This window comes from Branchiostoma floridae, chromosome 10 (genome assembly GCF_000003815.2).
Source record: "Branchiostoma floridae strain S238N-H82 chromosome 10, Bfl_VNyyK, whole genome shotgun sequence".
Classification (NCBI taxonomy): domain Eukaryota; kingdom Metazoa; phylum Chordata; class Leptocardii; order Amphioxiformes; family Branchiostomatidae; genus Branchiostoma; species Branchiostoma floridae.
This window is the reverse complement of record NC_049988.1, coordinates 11391732-11410393: the sequence shown is the minus strand read 5'-3', so window position 1 is coordinate 11410393 and position 18662 is coordinate 11391732. Positions and strand designations below refer to the sequence as shown.

The following is an 18662-nucleotide window of genomic DNA, read 5'->3' as shown; positions in this document are numbered from 1 at the left end:
TAATGCTATGAACGTCCTTAGGTATAGTTTGCTTTCAAACAATAGAAAATGAGAATCTTTTTTCCTTCAGTTAATATTTATTGTTCAGTTAAAAACGATACAAAATTATATGTATTGTATATGGAAATGGCTTCGTAAACAAAAGTTAACAAATAATACACTTGTAAGGTGATAAGTAAATACAAATGTTAATGACTCCACATAAAAATGTAGGTAACATACAATAGAATCACATGTAAAATAATACTATGACACCTAGCCTACTGATGTCGGATAATTACTAATGCTAGGCTTTAAGCTCAGTTATATCTCTTGTAGAGTGATGTTCCTTATAAATACATGTTACAAAAAAAGAGAGGGTTTCTACAAAATTTCTACTTATACTATATTATACTATATTCTACTAAAGCTATAACATTTTAGGGGCAATCGGCAAAACCTGAGATTGAAGCAAAATGTCATTATTCAGTTCTGTCCTGTCCAGTACTCCATGCGTCCATATCCTATTCATCATGTTCATTAACGTAGGAAAGTAGTGATGTGTTTTTATTTCCCCTCGAGATATGGGAGGTGCATGTGAGCAACTGTGCAATGCCAGTCCCATGCATGCATATATCTCGTGCCCGGTAGAGTGGCATTCAAGTCCGTCCAGGCATCAGCAGACCTGTCATACACATAAACAAAACTTTCGTGATCGGTTTCAGTCTCCTCACCCCTACAGATTATCAACGCGTGCAGCTGGTTCCCCAGTACGAACAGACCAGGCATATCATCAATATAACGGTTTCCTGGGTTCGGCCAGCCGTTCAGTTCCTGCCACCGGTCTGACTCTGTGTCGTACACTATAGGGTTATAGATGTCATAATCTGTGCAGAAAATCTCAGTAGTTCCCAAGGCAACTGCTGTAACAAATTCAGGAAACTTCCACGAGGGGGTCTTCCTGCTCCAGATGTCCTTGCCTGGGTCGTAGCAGTGCGCTTCCGTGGCTGTGAGGATATACAGGTTTGGACCGCAGAACAACATTGCATGGTTGTTTATAGTCTCGTCAAGTTGCAGGTGTGAACACTCTTGCCACTGGTTCGTGTGCGGATCGTACTTTCTCATCTGCAGCAATGGTCGTTTATCTACAGGTACATAAGCAATGTAATACAAGATCCCATCAGCTTCAAGCAAACGTTCCTCGCGGCACTCTACCTTAGATATTGAGGACACACTTGCTTGTTTCCACACGTTTTCTGCATGGTTGTACTTAAACAGGCACACCTGATTCTCATCCTCCAGTTCTTTAGTATCGAGGATGTAGATATCATTTTCATTTGTGACTGCTATATCTGTGACATTAGGGAGGTCCTCTGGCTTGTAACTGCAGCTGATGTACTTGTCTTCTCGAGGGTTCATGAAGAGGATCTCATTGGAACTGGAGAGGACAAAACATTGCAAACTGTCAAAAAACTTGACTGGAAACATGAGTGAGGCTGACATCACAGCATGCACTCTTCTATCGAATCTGAATACAAATCGTCGGAATTTCATGATCAAAGGCCCACAAAATGTTGAATGATATTGTGCAAGGATTGCTCACATCAACAAAGTCGAACGAATAAAAAGAAGTATATACGAACCCCTCGGTCGGATTAAGCAGCACAGCCATTTCCGTGGTCATCCCGAATCTTGGCTTCGGGTCGATGTTCACTTTCTTTACCACATTCCTGATGACCTCAGAACTCCCAGGATCCTCCCTGATCAGTGGGTGTTCCAAGATAGCTGCAATGTCGTCTGAGGTCAGCAGGTTGAACCGGATGTGAGGGAGGATGCTGGGTAGGTGGTGAAGTCTGTAGGATACAAGTTAGAAGTGGCCATTGATATACTTGAAATTACTGCAGAGAATTTGGGGACATCAAATCTGATGGACAAACTGGCAAAAGTTACTTGCCAATAGAAGTAAATTCTGCAGCCACACATGCAATGAAGAAGCCACATGACAGACTTTAATAACATTCGTGCACTTTCACTTTATTTATTCTACCAGGAACATACAACTCAGGTCACTGCTAGTTCTGCTTTTCAGGTAGTCCTGAGCTTACATGAAAACAACACAATAATAACAATGGCATATTTTAATACCAACATAGCTGTAGAAATAATTGTACAACACCCACCTGTCCTCCCTGCTGTGCTGCACCCATCTCACCACAGCCTCCCACACTGCTGTCTCCTCTTTAACGTCTAGCTCAATGTGGCTGATGATCTCAGTTAGTCGATTCACCATCAGACCGGGGAACTCCTCACTGGAGGCAACCTGTGGGAATGCAAAGCACACGTACAGATCCCAAGGTACTGCAGAAATGTGTGTCTTTATCCTACTTTTTGACTGTGTGCAAATCAATTGATACAAATGTTATAATTACCATGTATCTGTATAGCCAGTGTAAAACAGCAATTAAACAGACACAAGACAAGGCAGAAACTGATTGTAGTCCAGATCTTTAAAATACAGCTTAATTGATTTTTATTACAATTTACAAAATACCTTCATTCTGTTGGTCATACTCTCCCTCAAATATTATTCATTGTGCATATTCCATAAGATTCATTTCCAAATACAGTAGAAGCCGCTTAATTGCACGGCCTATTTGCCAGTGAATTTCGTGCAATTATCCGGCTGGTGCAATAATGCGAAGTTATCTAGCTGGACCACACTGGTTTGGGATTCTGTGCAGTTAACAGAAGTGTGCGTTATTCCGATGTGCAATTAACTGGCTTCCACTGTATATGTAGTTCTTTGATATCCATTATGTAGCATGAATACTATGCAATATAATATCAATATATGATTGCTATTTCAGACGATTTTCTAACCCACTATGAAACTGACCTCAGTAAAGTTCCTGGCAATCCACTGCAGACAACGCTTCTGGACAGCGTGCACAGAGAAGACATCAGCAAACTTGTACAGGTCCACACAGGTGGAGCGCTCCACATTCATGGCCATGTATCTGCTGCAGGTGTCTCTCACATAGTCCAGTTGGAGGAGGTCGGCTGCCTGGTACAGGGGCTGCACTTTGTCCAGGGACACATGGAGGGTTCCCGAGTAGACATAACTCAAGATCTCCCCAAACATGCCCGCATCCAAACCCTGCAAAACATTTTTTGATCATATCATGTGGACCCCATTTTCATCCCATTCTGCATAATCTCTTTTTTTCCCTTGTATATTTCTGATGGCAATGATTTAGTTAACATGCTCATACCGTGCTGGAATTTGACCTTTGACCTCCACCTGCCAAAGAGGTTAGTAGATTGAGTAAGGAGGGGAGCCGCGAAGAAGACTTTAGTAAAGTCTAACATTGGTTTTGATAAACAATGAGCTCCCTCTGCATATTTAACGTGTTTCTATAATAAGTAGCATCTTCGAAAGTTCCCTATTTCAATCTATTCTAACCACACGTTACGCCAATCCTACCTGTAAAACAACCGTCTTCTGACGACTTTCCGTCATATCACTTGTAAACATGGCCCTGAAGTAGGGGCTGGCCGCGGACAGAACAAGCCGATGGCAGGGAAACCGCCGACCCTCGACTTCAAGGACGACATCCTGCAGTACCCCAGCCTTCTGTAAGTCGCCCACAGTTCCAAGAAACCCGTGCAGATAGCTCTTGTCTTTGTAGGAACGAGGACGAACTGCGCTGGAGTGGGGTTCTTGGTGTGCGGCAGCCATGTTGATGATGATGATAGTGCTGTATTTCCGGAGGGAACTGATCGTATTACCCGTAGGGTCAAAGGGTAGATTCATCTTTACTTATCATCCACATAATGTAGCAGAGCATGAATCTGAAAATAAAGATCAGTTCAACCTTGCCCCTCCAGACACAAAATTAGAGATTGACTCGTAGCATTATTAGCGCTTGTTTTAGTTGGTCTATTCCCTCGCAACACCATCCTCCTACGCAGGGACAGCCAGACCCTGCTCTTTCAACCGTCACTCTTAGTTCCTGTGTACGCCCCCCCCCCCCAAAAAAACAGCTGTCAGTCAATCAGAGAATATGCCGCTCAGTTTGCAAAAGAGGTCTCGCAAATATAAGTGTAAGCTCATTAATATTAATAAGCAGGGCGGTCAGGAACTAAGATCAACTAAGAGTGATGGTTGAAAGAGCAGGGTACATCCAGACAGGCAGTTTGGCTGTTTGATGTCCATGCGTAGGATGATGCGCAACACTGAATGTAATGGTATTTCACGTGACCTTCAGTCTTTTACACGTAAGAAAGAACATCCAATTAAAGATCAATTCACCGTTGCCCATGCTACACAAAAGTCAATACACGTTTGTACAATTTTTTTTTTGCCAAACGGCTACCTTAGCTTGTTTAGGGTTAAGGTATAATACATGACACTTCAATAACGGTTGATTACACAAACACAGCAGGCTAAAACCAATAAGTCAGCCCTATGCTGTTGTCGGTCATTTATGGTTCTACAGAAGTAATCGGGTATGATAGCTTTGACCTTTCACCACCGGAAGTGCTGGCGGTGATACTCCGCCATTTCGCCATCGGCTGGAAGGCAGGTAGACTACTTTCCGGACGATTTTCCGACTTGTCGACTCAGAAATAAGAGCAGAACACGGGTAAGGCCATTCGTAGTCATCAATGCGCACTGGTCGATGTTATTTTGGTAGCTAGATAGCATCATTACAAGGATACGAACGGTGGTTGTGAATAATTTGTAGGTTTGGATGGGGGAGGGGGCATTGCGATATGTTTACAAAACTACAAAAGCATAAACTCCAGGTCACCGATTATCACGTTAACAGGTCCGAGTACGCATGGGCAGCACAGGAATTGTGGGTGGTATGTCAAGGGTAAAGGTAAAGGTCCCTGAGACATAAACAAAAACAAATTGCGACTGAACATTGTTATGCAAATGAAAAGTGTTCTCCCTGCTTGGCACCTCCCCGGATTGCTTACTGACAGTAAATGCAGAAATGTTCGCGTTGGATTAATGTTCACGGTTTTCGCGGTGACCACTTAAAACCACCGCGAACATTTTAATATTATGGTATTAGACTGCAGTCTATGGTGTTACCGCGAACTTAAATCCACCGCAAAAAGGTCCCTTTTACCGCTACCGCGAAATTAAATCCCCGCGAACTTAAATGTAGTATCTAGGGTCCTCGGGAAGACCTGCCTTGGCTGCAGAGCAAATTCTCTGCCTTGGCTAAAAGTCTTACTGTCTGGTTTCCATGCAACTTACACCGGGTAGGACCTCTACTCTTTTCGTCAAGTGATGTGGGCTCTTTTAACTCTCTTCAAACGCCGGGCCTCCTTTTAACGTCCAGATCGAAGCTAGATACAAAACGTTCTAACAATGGGCTGTTAAAAAAAAGAGGGGAGGGTTTGGAGCATTTTGGATTGGGGAAACAGGGAGGGTTTGAGAGACTTCTGGATTGGAACTAGGGTAGGTACAAAATTTGATTTTTCACCTCTTCCACCCCCTCTCCACAGTTACTTTTGGAACGGCCCAATTTCGTCACAGGAAAGAAGCGAGCGAAGTCATCTTAAATGCCTCATTTTCTTCAAAGGGCACAGTATTGGGGAATGTCAAGGATAGGGCTGTGTACCGAAAGACACGTACCTGTACCGTACCTGTAAAACTGTTTAGGTACAGGTTTGACGTAAACATCTGTGTACCTGTACCTAAACTAACTCAAGCACTAAATGGACACCATTTTAAGACTACAGATAGGTAAATCCAGAATCATCGATGACAATTGTGATAATCTTGCAGTTGAAAATTAAAGAAAAATTAAGAATTAAAGAAACTTCATTTTGAGGCTCCAATATGTAATTATATTGTCAAAGATGACAATCTATTAGTATAAAAGTCAGTTGGCTATATTTATAACTTACAGATAACTGATCAAACTTGTTTAGGTACATGTTCAGGTCCGGACCAGTACCTAAACCTGTGTACTTGTACCTAATGTGTATTTAGGTACTCAGCTCTAGTCACGGGATTCAAACCCCGGACCTCGGTTTCCCTTTAAACCATAAAAACAATGCCACATACAGTACGGTAGTCTTTTGGATCTTTCAATTTTTTGATGATTCACTTTTGTTCCAGAAATGGACGAGACAAGCAGCGATATTTCTATGGACGAACTGGCAACTGGGCACCCTGGGGACGAGAGAAGCAGCGAGATTCCTGTGGACGAACTACCAGCTGTACACCCTGGGGACGAGAGAAGCAGCGAGATTTCTATGGGCGAACTGGCAACTGAACACCCTGGGGACGAGAGAAGCAGCGAGATTCCTGTGGACGAACTGCCAGCTGAACACCCTGGGGAGGAGACAAACATCAGTGGGGAATTAGACACGGTAGGGCAGCAGGATGAGGAAGGGGACATTCCGTGTGAGGAGAAGAGGGAAGTAACATCTGACCATCCTCCCGCCACACATGATCGAACAGAGCAGACGGACGGGTCTGTGGAGAAAGGTAGTGTAGAGAAAAACTTCCCGTGTACAGAGCTTGACTACAGGACAGCTTCAAAGAGCGACCTATTCAGACACGCTATAACCCATACAGGGGACAAACCCTATAAGTGTGACCAGTGTGACTATTCTGCAACAAGGAAAGACTATTTAAAAAGTCACTTGGTCAAACACACTGGAGAAAAACCCTACATGTGTGGAGAGTGCGGACAAAGAACAGCTCACAGGTCTGCATTAACCAAACACACGAGAATACATACAGGTGAGAAACCCTATAAGTGTGACCAGTGCAACTTTTCTGCGGCAAGGAAAGACTCTTTTGACCTCCATATAGCCAAACACAGTGGAGAAAAACCCTACATGTGTGGAGAGTGTGGTTACAGAGCAGCACACAGGTCCGACTTAACCAAACACATGAGAGTACATTCAGGTGAGAAACCCTACAAATGTGACATGTGCGACTATTCTTCTGTACGAAAACGTGATTTGAACAGACATAAGTCTAAACACAGCAGAGAAACAGAGCAGAGGGACAGGCTTGCGGTGAAAAGTAATGTGGAGAAACGCCTAATCTGTATAGAGTGTGACTATAGAACAACTTCAAAGATAGATCTGGTCAGACACGCCAAAACCCATACAGGGCAGAAACCTTATAAGTGTGTCCAGTGCGACTTTTCTGCAACCAGAAAAGATTACTTCGACCGCCACATAGCCAAACACACCGGAGAAAAACCCTACACATGCGGAGATTGCGAATTTAGAGCAGCTTGCAAGTCTAACTTGACCACACACATGAAAATACATACAGGTGAGAAACCCTACAAATGTGGCAAGTGTGACTATTCGTCTTTACGAAAATATGATCTGAACAGACATCTTTCTACACACCCTGAAGAAGCAGATCAGACGGACAGGCCTGTCGTGAAGCGTCCTGAGGACAAACGCTTCGCATGTGAAAAGTGTGACTACATGGCAGCTAAAAAGAGTGACCTGTTCAGACACAACAGAACACACACAGGTGAGAAACCTTATAAGTGTGACCAGTGCGACTATTCTGCTACAAGGAAAAACTATTTGGATCGACACAGGACTAAGCACACTGGTGAAAAACGATTCGTATGTGGCGAGTGCGGGTTCAGGACGGCTGACAACTATAGTCTAACCGTACATATGAGAAAGCATTCGGGTGAGAAACCCTTCAAGTGTGACCAGTGTGACTATGCTGCTGCACAGAAAGGTGATCTAAACCTGCATAAGGCTAAACACACCGGAGACAAACCCTACATTTGCGATGAGTGCGGATTTAGGACTGCTAACAAGTCTACTCTAGTAAATCACATGAGAAAACATTCAGGTGAGAAACCCTATAAGTGTGACCAGTGTGATTATTCAGCCGCTAGAAAAAGTTACTTGGACCAACACAAGCTACGACACACCGGTGAGAAACCTCACTTGTGTTGGATATGCGGGCTCAGGACATCCGACAGATCTGGTCTTAATGCACATATAAGAAGGCATGCAGGACAGAAAACAGAGAAAGCCTCCTATAAAAAGTATAAGTGTGACCAGTGCAACTATTGTACTGCACAGAAAGACAAGTTACCGCGCCATAAGCTCACACACACTGGCGAGAAACCCTACATGTGTGGGGAGTGTGGGTTCAGAACGGCTCATAGGGCTACGCTGATCATTCATAAGAGAATACATACAGGCGAGAAACCCTACAAATGTGACCAATGTGGCTATTCTACCCGAGCAAAAAATAATCTGAACAAACACATGGTACGGCATTCGCCATGGGAATACAGTGAAAAGAATACAGTTAACCAGAAAGGACAAAGACTGAAGAACACTATAGGATGTGTCTGCTCTAGTCCAGAGGCTGGCTCTAAGTTGGTGCAACTTACTGGGTCCAACTTCTTTATCTAAGACAGTGTAAGACAAAGGGTACCAACTTTTTGTAATCCACCTTATAGATATACTAGTATTTAGATGTATTTTAAGAGAAGATAACTCTTGCTGTGTAGAAATAGGTGAATATGATGTTTAGACGTTAGGACAAGTAGTGATGTTGATATATTAATTTTCCTGTTTTCTATAGCTCCATTTGTATCGACGTGCATTTATTTGCATTGCTCAAGTCTCTGTATTTTTTATGTGTCAATAAAGATTACATATTATCGACCGAAGTGATTCATAACCAAGAATTCTAGATGTTTCGTAATCTAAGTACGTTTAATTGATTTTGAAGTATGTTCTATTACTAGGTCGATTTTGATAGCCAAATGTTTAATATTCTACAGTGCTGTTCTGTGTATACGCCAGCTCACGTCAGGATTTTAGTGGTGTAATAGATAAAGTTCAAAGACTATACATGACGTATAACATTGCGCCATCATTGTCTGTATGCTTGCTTAATTTCAGTTACACCATATCAAAACATTGTTTATGTTCATATTAAATATATTAAAGACTATTGTCATTATTACTATAAAATTAGCTGCTTGCTCTGTGTAAATTTCGGAGTCGTCTGAAAAACAATTTCGTGCTATTTACCAATTTCATCCAATGCACTATATCGTTGCAATATAAATGTGTATCTATTTGATTCAAACGATCATTTAATCAAAGAAATTTTTTTAAAAACTTCGCATTTTTGCGTCGCCATGTTATTTGGGGTAATTCATACATGAACTATGTTAAAGTACGGTTGTAATAATCAGAGTTAATGACAATGTGAATGTCCTTTAGAGTACTCTCCAAGCAGAGGTTAGGCTCCGGTTGTTTTTTAACGTTTTTTTTAGTCGTTTTTATCGGGCTTTCTATTTTTTTTTCTATCTTGCTGTGTCAAAACCTATCGTACTTCAAGAAAAATGACAAAATAGAAAGCCCGATAAAAACGACTAAAAAAACGTTAAAAAAACAGCCGGAGCCAAACCTCTGCTTTAGAGATGAAAACAAACGAAAACAATGAAAATGTGTCCTTATATAAATGAAACAAAATAAAGTTGATAATTACAATCGTCCTTGTAGTGAAGTTATACGTTACACTGGGTAGCCCTGGTCGTATGTTTTGTGGTACGGTGTGGGGTAATCAGGTATACAGTGCCAACTTTGACCTTTGACCTCTGGGGCTAAAGGTTTTAGTTTTTCTCACCGCCATTTTGGTTTGTCAGAGCATCACTGTTTTCCAGTTCATCGCTATTTTCGCAACATCTCAGTAATTTTGCAACGCCGTAAACTTTCAGGTAAGGCATTGGTTAACTGATAATTAGGTCTAGGTGTGCTGAATCTAAGTGGTTGTCTAGAAAACAGTTTTGTTTTGAGAAAAATTAGTGTTCGATTTGTAAGGGGAGGGGGGCATGCGGGCACGAGTTTGTTTATCTATAGACAATAAGTGTTTATTATATAGACAATGCGGTATGATACACGCTAACAATATTTCTGAGCATTTATCATTATGATGGGGGCTTGGGGTCTTGGCAAATTATTTGCATGCGTGTGTGTGTGTACGTGCGCGCGTGTCTGTGTGTGTATCCATGTGTGTTGGTGAATACCGTGTTGGTAGCTCTGTATGTTTGCCAGTGAGTGAGACAAATTTCTCAATAAATGATGTCCAACTGTACGCTGTGATGGTAGCTTAACCCAAACGTCAATGTAGGTGTACTTATCCACACTGTAGATTATTTTGCTTCTTATTTTTGCCACACAGAAATGGAAGATATAACCTTTGGTGCAGGGCATCCTGGGAACGAGGAAGAAATGGAAGAACCAAGCTGTGGTGCATGGCATCCTGGGAACTATGAAGAAGACACAGAAAGGCAGCAGGACGAGGGACAGGAAATTCTGTGGGAGGAATTCCAAGGTACGGCTTCCAACCAGTCTGAGGAGAGAGGAGCCACACCGCAGGTACATGTACAGCCCCATACAGGCCAGACGGTAGCCTTGTTAGTAACAGTTGGCACTGGAGCAGTCATTGGGGAGCAGAGTGACTCTGCCATGGCTGGCGTCCAGGCTAGGAAGACAGAGGGGCACGATGCGGCACATGAGGAGAGAGGAGCCACACCACAGGCACATGTACCTGTAGATAAGGGTTCTTTACACAAGACGACAGAGAAGTCGTATAGTTGCGAGGAGTGCGCCTTTTCTTCGCAATCTAGAGCAAGTTTAAAGAAACACAAGGCTAAGCACACAAAACCCTTCAAATGTGGAGAGTGCGGATACAGGACGGTAAGTATGGCTAACCTGTCCAACCATATGAAAAGACATACAGGTGAGAATCCCTACAAATGTGACCAGTGCGACTTTTCTTCTGCGTGGAAAGAGAGTTTAGCCCTACACATTTCACGACATACTGGCGAGAAACCTTTCATGTGTGGAGAGTGCGAATTCAGGACGGCTGCTAAATATGAGCTAGTCAGACATATGAGAAAACATACAGGTGAGAAACCTCACAAATGTGACCAGTGTAATTATGCCTCTGCAAGAAAGTATAGTCTAACGAAACACATGTTGAAACATGGTGGTGAGAAACCCTTTCTGTGTGAAGAGTGCGGGTTCAAGACAATTTACAGTTCTAATCTATCGATGCATATGAAAAGACATACAGATGGGAAATCCTATGAATGCGACCAGTGCGACTTTTCTTCTGCTTGGAGAGAGAGTTTAGCCCGACACTTGTTAGTACACGCTGGAAACAAATCCTACAAGTGTGGAGAGTGCGAGTACAAGACGGCTGTGAAAAATAACCTCACCAAGCATTTGAGAAAACATACAGGCGAGAAGCCACACAAATGTGATCAGTGCGACTGTGCCTTTGCACAGAAGGGACATCTAAAGAGACACATGTTGAAACATGGTGGTGAAACACCCTTTTTGTGTGAAGAGTGCGGGTTCAAGACAATTTATAGTTCTAATCTATCCATGCATATGAAAAGACATACAGATAGGAAATCCTATGAATGCGACCAGTGCGACTTTTCCTCTGCGTGGAGAGAGAGTTTAGCCCGGCACAGGTTAGTACACGCTGGAAACAAATCCTACAAGTGTGGAGAGTGCGAGTACAAGACGGCGGTGAAAAATAACCTCACCAAGCATTTGAGAACCCACACAGGTGAGAAACCTCACAAATGTGATCAGTGCGAGCACAGGACAGCTACTAAAGCTAACCTTGCCATGCATATGAGAAAACATACAGGTGAGAAACCCTATAAATGTGATCAGTGTGACTATTCCTCTGCTCGGAAGGGTGATCTAAAGAAACACATGTTTAGACATCATGGTGAGAAGCACTACAATTGTGATCAGTGCGACTATTCGACTGCATGGAAAGCGAGTTTAGTCTTACACATGTCTCAACATACGAGTGAGAAACCCTGTAAATACATGTGTGAGAAATGTGGATACATGACTGGTTGCAGGACTGACCTATCAAGCCACATGAAGAAACATACAGCACGCATTACCGGCGAAAAGCACACAGGTGACAAACGCTTCATGTGCGAGGTGTGCGGGTTCAGGACAGTTAAGAAATCTGACTTCACTGTACACCAAAGAAAACACACCGGTGAGAAACCCTACAAATGTGGCCAGTGCGACTATTCTGCTGCACGAAAAAGTCATGTCGACGAACACATGACGACGCACACAGGTGAGAAACCCTACATGTGTGAGGAGTGCGGTTACGGAACAGTTAGCAAGTCTCAACTAACTGCACACCTAAGAAAACACACCGGGGAGAAGCCCTACAAATGTGACATATGCAACTATTCTGCTGCACGGAAACGAAGTTTAGCTGCTCACATGGCAACGCACACAGGCTAGAAACCCTTTTTGTATTTGCGGAGTGTGGTTATGGAACAATGAACAAGTCTCACTTAACTGCACATTTAAGGAAACATACCGGTGAGAAACCTTAGAAATGTGGCCTATGCTACTATTCTGTTGCACAGAAAGAGTATGTGACCCAACAGGTAACAAGGCATTTAAGTTGTCTCATTTAACTGTACACCAAAGAAAACATACCAGCGAGTAACCCCATACATGTGACTATTCAGCTGCATACGCCAACAGTCTAAAACTGTAAAAGAAAATAGAAAGACAAGGTTAGTTAATTCCTGGGGGGATTGTGGGTACAGAACTGCCGTCAGATCTACCCTAACCTTACGAGACAGCAACCAGTCGCCTGTAACCTATGTCACCCCCCGTCTCTGTTCAACTGGACAGTTCGATGTAAATGGCCTTATCCACTCACAAGTCCCATCTATTGTATATAGTGTTGGTTAGGCCATGATTTTACAATATGGCAGACATCCGAGCGCGTTGTTTTGGCACTGCAGAACGGTTGTTAGGTCCTTCTTAATCGCACATAAAGCACTCTGAGTTTGACGTTCAAAACATTTCAAGTTGGATTGGTTTGGTTATTTCTCTGTTATGTGTAGACTACACATCACGTATAACACTGCGTCATTAACGTATGCGTTATTAAGTTTTATTACATCATTTATAACATTGATAGGTTATGTTTTTATCATAGATTATCAGAAGTGCATTATGACGACATGATATTGAAAAATAAAACAAAGCTGTTTGAAATGTTCGTGATATCGATGAATGCTTTTTATGTGCACAATATAAGGATAGTTTACAATGTAAATGTGAATTTATTTGGTTATAGAAATCAGTAGATCAATGGACACCTTTATTGGCACGACAACAAGTACAGTTACTTTTGCAAGGTCAACGATTAACTGCAGAAAATATATCCATTCTTTAATCAACGAATTCTTTTATCAACGAATCATACACGTGACTTCCGAATATTCATGTATGAGTACGGAAAGTAAGGTTTCTTAATCAGTATGTAAGGCAATTTTCGCACGAATTTCCTCCAAAGGTGTAACAAAACAAAAACAAGAAGAAAAGGTGCCAATTAGTGAAAATAATGTATATACAATAAAAAGCATCCTTTTAGGGGAGTAATACTAGTAAGTTATACTGGTTTAATCTTGTATGACTTTCGTACATGCTTACAAATTAATTGTCATTACAAGTTAGTGCTGTATAGGTAATACCGGCGGTGGGTAATCAGGTACTAGCATACAATAAGAACTTTAACCTTCGACCTCACAAGACCAGCGGGGTCAGTTTCTCCTCCGCCATTTTGGTTTGGCAGATCATCTTTCCTTTGCAGTCCATCGCTATTTTTTACGACAAAACAACATCTCCGCAAGTTAGCAGAACCATAAACCGGCAGGTAAGCCATTTATCAACATTTTTCTTACCCCAGATTTGCTAATTCTTGAGTAGTAAGAGAACAAAGATTTGTTTACTGGAAGAAATTATTGCTAGTGTTCGGCATGTAAGGGGGAGGGGGGCTTTTCGACTTGTCTATTATGAGATATCCTTATTTTTTATATGGTTAGGAAAAAGTCTTGGTATATTCAAAGAGGTTTGATAAAACCTCATTCAGTCCTTGGTATATTGTAAGGCACGGTAAGTCATCTATCATTCTATGTCCGTGTGTGTATATGTTTGGCAGCTTTGTGTATACATATGAGTGAGTGAGATAGAGAATATGTTTGTGCGTGCGTACATGTGCAACTCTGTGAGAGAGAGAGAGAGACCGCGTGCGTGTATGTGTACCTCTCTATGCCTCACAGTGTGCTTTTGTGTGTGTGTGTGTGTGCATGTATTTGCAGCTCTTTGTATGTATGTGTGTGTGTGTGTATGTATAAGGGCAGCAGGCTAGTATTGTGTTTTTTATTTGGGTCTCCATAAGTGTTGTACACTACTCTTCCTGTGGTCTGCTTACAATGCAAGTCATAGCATTACATATCACTTAAATATTGACTTTGATTACTGATTTATTCATTGAATTGATGATTAAAATATTACAATGAGGTGTTTTCTTTTTTTTATCACAACATGTTGCTTTCACTGTTATCTTAGAGCCATACATGATGGTAGCCCGAGGATTGCCTTGGTTGTAGCTTCAAGCTGTTTTCACCCCGCTCCAGTTCGCCCACCTTTGTCTTTAACTGTTTAACCAGCTTTATCCTAACTTTCTATTCACAAATTGTTTTCAACAGGGCAGTTACTTATGAAATCGAAAACCTGGGGTCAATGCCATAATGCCTGATTATACACGGTGATAGTTACTTAACACGGACGAAAGTATGGTTGAAATTATTAGAAATGTCGCTTTCATATTTTACTTTCAGAAATGGAAGAACCAAGCAGTGGTGCAGGGCATCCTGGGAACGATGAAGAAATGGAAGGACCAAACCATGGTGCAGGGCATCCTGGGAACGATGGAGAAAACACGGAAAGGCAGCAGGGCGAGGAACAGGCAATTCTGTGGGAGGAAACGCACGGTGCGACTTCCAACCAGTCTGAGAAGAGAGGAGCCACACCACAGGCACATGTACAGCACCATACAGGCCAGATGGTAGCCTCAGTTGGCAATGCAGCAGTCGTTAGGGTGCAGAGTGACACTTATATGGCTGGTGTCCAAGCTAGGCGGATGGAGGTCCATGATGCAGCAGATACCGCTGGTTCATCCACTACAAATAAGGGTTCTTTACACAAGACGACGGAGAAGTCGTACAGTAGTGACGAATGCGACTTTTCTTCACAATCCAGAACAAGTTTAAAGAAACGGAAGGCTAAACGCACAAAACCCTACATGTGCGGGGAGTGTGGGCACAGGACGGTAAGTAGGTCTGACCTGTCCCAGCATATGAAGAAACATACAGGTGAGAAACCCTACAAATGTGATCAGTGCGACTATTCGTCTGCGTGGAAAAAGAGTTTAGTCCTACATATGTCACACCACACTGGTAAGAAACCCTACAAGTGTGGAGAGTGCGAGTTCAGAACTGCCGCTAAACACGACCTAGTCAGACATATGAGAAAACATACAGGTAAGAGACCTCACAAATGTGACAAGTGTGACTATTCCTCCGCAAGTAAGGACAATCTAAAGAAACACATATTTAAACATGGAGAGACACCCTTTCTTTGTGGAGAGTGCGGGTACTCGGCGGGTGATAGGTCTGACCTATCTAAGCATATGAAGAAACATACAGGTGAGAAACCCTACAAATGCGACCAGTGCGACTATTCTTCTGCGTGGAAAAAGAGTTTAGTCCTACACATGTCACATCACACCGGCGAGAAACCCTACAAGTGTGGAGAGTGCGGGTACAGAACTGCTGCTAAATATGAGCTAACCAGACATATGAAGAAACATACACATGATACGGGTGAGAAACTTCACAAATGTGACCAGTGTGACTATTCCTCTGCACAGAAGGATCATCTAAGGGCACACATGTTGAAACATGGTGATGAGAATCTCTGCATATGTGAAGAGTGCGGGTACAGAACAACTGATAGGTCTCACCTAGCAATGCATATGAAAAGACATGCGGCTGAGAAGCCCTACAAATGCGACCAGTGCGACTTTTCTTCTGCGTGGAAAAAGAGTTTAATCCTACACATGTCACACCACACCGGTGATAAACCCTACAAGTGTGAAGAATGCGGGTTCACAACTGCTGCTAAATATGAACTAACCAGACACATGACAAAGCATACAGGTGAGAAACCTCACAAATGTGACCAGTGTGACTATTCCTCTGCAAAGAAAAGTAATCTAAGGACACACATGTTAAAACATGGTGGTGAGAAACAAGGGTACAATGCATTTGATAGGTCTGATCTGTCGATGCACATGAAAACACATACAGCTGGGAAATCCTATAAATGTGACCAGTGCGACTTTTCTTCTGCGTGGAAAAAGAGTTTAGTCCTACACATGGTGCGACACAATGGCGAGAAACCGTACAAATGTGGAGAGTGCGGGTTCACAACTGCTGCTAAATATGAACTTACCAGACATATGACAAAGCATACAGGTGAGAAACCTCACAAATGTGACCAGTGTGACTATTCCTCTGCAAAGAAAAGTAATCTAAGGACACACATGTTGAAACATGGTGGTGAGAAACAAGGGTACAAGGCATTTGATAGGTCTGATCTGTCGATGCATATGAAAAGACATACAGCCGGGACATCCTTTAAATGTGACCAGTGCGACTTTTCTTCTGCGTGGAAAAAGAGTTTAGTCCTACACATGGTGCGACACACTGGCGAGAAACCCTACAAATGTGGTGAGTGCGAGTACAGAACTGCTACTAAATATGAACTAACCAGACATATGACAAAACATACAGGTGAGAAACCTCACAAATGTGACCAGTGTGACTATTCCTCTGCAAAGAAAAGTAATCTAAGGACACACATGTTAAAACATGGTGGTGAGAAAACCTCTCTGTGTGGAGATAGCGGGTACACGGCAGTAGATAGGTCTGATCTATCGATGCATATGAAAACACATACAGCTGGGAAATCCTATAAATGTGACCAGTGCGACTTTTCTTCTGCGTGGAAAAAGAGTTTAGTCCTACACATGTCACACCACACTGGCGAGAAACCCTACAAATGTGGAGAGTGCGAGTTCCGAACTGCTGCTAAATTTGAACTAACAAGACATCTGAGAAAACACACAAGTGAGAAACCCTATAAATGTGACCTGTGCGAATATTCTGCATCGTGGAAAAAAAATTTAGACCAACACATGGCTAAACACACTGGCGAGAAACCCTACAAGTGCGGACAGTGCGAGTTCAGGACAGCTACTAAAGGTAACCTTACCAAGCATTTGAGAAATCATGCAGGTGAGAAACCCTATAAATGTGACCAGTGCGACTATGTTGCTGCGTGGAAAAAGAATTTAGACCAACACATGGCTAAACACACTGGCGAGAAACCCTACAAGTGCGGACAGTGCGAGTTCAGGGCGGCTGCAAAATCTAACCTAGTCAGACATATGAGAAAACACACCGGTGAGAAACCCTACATGTGTGAGAAATGTGGATTCATGGCTGCTAAAATGTCTGACCTCTCAAGCCACATGAGGACGCATACAGGCGAAAAGCCCTACAAGTGCGACCAGTGCGACTATTCCACAGCACGGAAAGCACATTTAGACGAGCACATGGCAAAGCATACGGGTAACAAACCTTACTTGTGTGAGCAGTGCGGGTATACGACAGCTTACAACTCTGACCTACTTGTACACTTAAAAAGACATACCGGTGACAAACCCTACAAATGTGACCTATGCGATTATTCTACTGTAGGGAAAAAACAGTTAAACCAGCACGCGACGAAGCACACTGGCGACAAGCCGTATATGTGTGAGGAGTGTGGTTACCGAACAGTTAAGAAATATAACTTAACTGTACATCTAAGAAAGCATACCGGCAAGAATTGTTAAGAAGTCACAATTAACTCTACACCAAAGAAAACACACCGGTGAGAAACTCGACAAATGTGACAAATGCGACTATTCTGCTGGACAGAAAAGCTATCTAGACCAACACATGACGACGTACACAGGCAAGAAACCCTTGAGAAGTGCGGTTACAGAACAGTTAAGAAGCCTCACTTAACTGTACATTTAAGGAAACATACCGGCGAGGAATCTTAGAAATGTGACATGTGCGACTATTCTGCTACTCGGCAAGAGTCTCTAGACCAGCACACATGTGAAAGCTCCTTGATGTAACGGACCCTTATGTGTGCGGGAAGTGCGCTTGCTGGCAGTTAAGAAACCACACTTAACTGTACACCAAAGAAAACATACCTGTGAGAAACCTTAGAAGAAATGTGTTCTATGCGACTATTCTGCTGCACGGAAAGTATGCGAACCAGCATATGGCACAACACACAAGGTAACAAACCATATCTGTGTGATGTGTTCGGATACAGGGCAGTAAAGAAGTCCCACTTAACTGTACACCAAAGAAAACTTACCGGTGTCAAACCCTACTACATGTAATGTGACTTTTCTGCTGGACACGGAAACAGAACTGCACAACAAGATTCTACCCTGATGATGGTGTCTGATAGAAAACGAAACGTTGGAACCGCCTATAGAACCTTACTATTAGCCTCTACCAGGCTACGTGGATCGGTGGTCTAATTGTAGAAATTGGTCAAATAGAGTCAATAGTACGCTAGGGGAGTCAGCCGGCCGAGTAGGACCATTATCCAAACCATAATGGTTAATGGATAATGGCAGAAGATTAAGACCAACGAGGGCG

At 42.6% G+C, this 18662-nt stretch overlaps 6 protein-coding genes across 6 annotated transcripts in view; 5 read left to right on the top strand and 1 right to left on the bottom strand.

The window, feature by feature from the left end:
- Positions 1–18662, top strand: part of LOC118424537 (trichohyalin-like) — a 565429-nt gene that overhangs the window by 41630 nt on the left and 505137 nt on the right. The gene's annotated exons all lie outside the window — the stretch shown is intronic.
- On the bottom strand, positions 58–3121 carry LOC118424371 (kelch repeat and BTB domain-containing protein 8-like). Its single transcript, XM_035832920.1, has 4 exons — positions 2876–3121; positions 2160–2299; positions 1623–1832; positions 58–1417 (listed from the first exon to the last, which is right to left on the bottom strand). Exons 1-4 carry the CDS (start codon positions 3119–3121, stop codon positions 547–549), a joined length of 1467 nt encoding a protein of 488 aa, XP_035688813.1. The 3' UTR covers positions 58–546.
- LOC118424368 (zinc finger protein 260-like) lies at positions 6124–8840 on the top strand. Its single transcript, XM_035832916.1, has 3 exons — positions 6124–7507; positions 7727–7927; positions 8815–8840. The coding sequence occupies exons 1-3, from the start codon at positions 6124–6126 to the stop codon at positions 8838–8840; spliced, it is 1611 nt and encodes a 536-aa protein (XP_035688809.1).
- On the top strand, positions 9659–12861 carry LOC118424542 (zinc finger protein 431-like). Its single transcript, XM_035833150.1, has 2 exons — positions 9659–9737; positions 10202–12861. The coding sequence occupies exon 2, from the start codon at positions 10204–10206 to the stop codon at positions 12310–12312; it is 2109 nt and encodes a 702-aa protein (XP_035689043.1). The 5' UTR covers positions 9659–9737; positions 10202–10203; the 3' UTR covers positions 12313–12861.
- LOC118424367 (gastrula zinc finger protein XlCGF57.1-like) lies at positions 14714–16257 on the top strand. The gene is made up of 4 exons (XM_035832915.1): positions 14714–15202; positions 15272–15454; positions 15605–16188; positions 16242–16257. The coding sequence occupies exons 1-4, from the start codon at positions 14714–14716 to the stop codon at positions 16255–16257; spliced, it is 1272 nt and encodes a 423-aa protein (XP_035688808.1).
- On the top strand, positions 16240–18560 carry LOC118424551 (zinc finger protein 501-like). The gene has a single exon (XM_035833168.1). It carries the CDS (start codon positions 16310–16312, stop codon positions 17831–17833), a length of 1524 nt encoding a protein of 507 aa, XP_035689061.1. The 5' UTR covers positions 16240–16309; the 3' UTR covers positions 17834–18560.

Excerpts from the sequence above, each read along its gene's own strand:
- LOC118424371 (XM_035832920.1), bottom strand. The coding sequence starts at position 3,121 with ATGTTTGGGGAGATCTTGAGTTATGTCTACTCGGGAACCCTCCATGTG. Across the intron at positions 2,300-2,875 it reads TTGCCAGGAACTTTACTGAG|GTTGCCTCCAGTGAGGAGTT; the intron begins GTCAGTTTCATA and ends GCATTCCCACAG. Across the intron at positions 1,833-2,159 it reads CAGCACAGCAGGGAGGACAG|ACTTCACCACCTACCCAGCA; the intron begins GTGGGTGTTGTA and ends TGTATCCTACAG.
- LOC118424368 (XM_035832916.1), top strand. The coding sequence starts at position 6,124 with ATGGACGAGACAAGCAGCGATATTTCTATGGACGAACTGGCAACTGGG. Across the intron at positions 7,508-7,726 it reads ACACAACAGAACACACACAG|GTGATCTAAACCTGCATAAG; the intron begins GTGAGAAACCTT and ends CTGCACAGAAAG. Across the intron at positions 7,928-8,814 it reads ACACAAGCTACGACACACCG|CTCACGTCAGGATTTTAGTG; the intron begins GTGAGAAACCTC and ends TGTATACGCCAG.
- LOC118424542 (XM_035833150.1), top strand. The coding sequence starts at position 10,204 with ATGGAAGATATAACCTTTGGTGCAGGGCATCCTGGGAACGAGGAAGAA.
- LOC118424367 (XM_035832915.1), top strand. The coding sequence starts at position 14,714 with ATGGAAGAACCAAGCAGTGGTGCAGGGCATCCTGGGAACGATGAAGAA. Across the intron at positions 15,203-15,271 it reads GGGAGTGTGGGCACAGGACG|TGCGACTATTCGTCTGCGTG; the intron begins GTAAGTAGGTCT and ends AAATGTGATCAG. Across the intron at positions 15,455-15,604 it reads ACAAGTGTGACTATTCCTCC|TGCGACTATTCTTCTGCGTG; the intron begins GCAAGTAAGGAC and ends AAATGCGACCAG.
- LOC118424551 (XM_035833168.1), top strand. The coding sequence starts at position 16,310 with ATGGTGCGACACAATGGCGAGAAACCGTACAAATGTGGAGAGTGCGGG.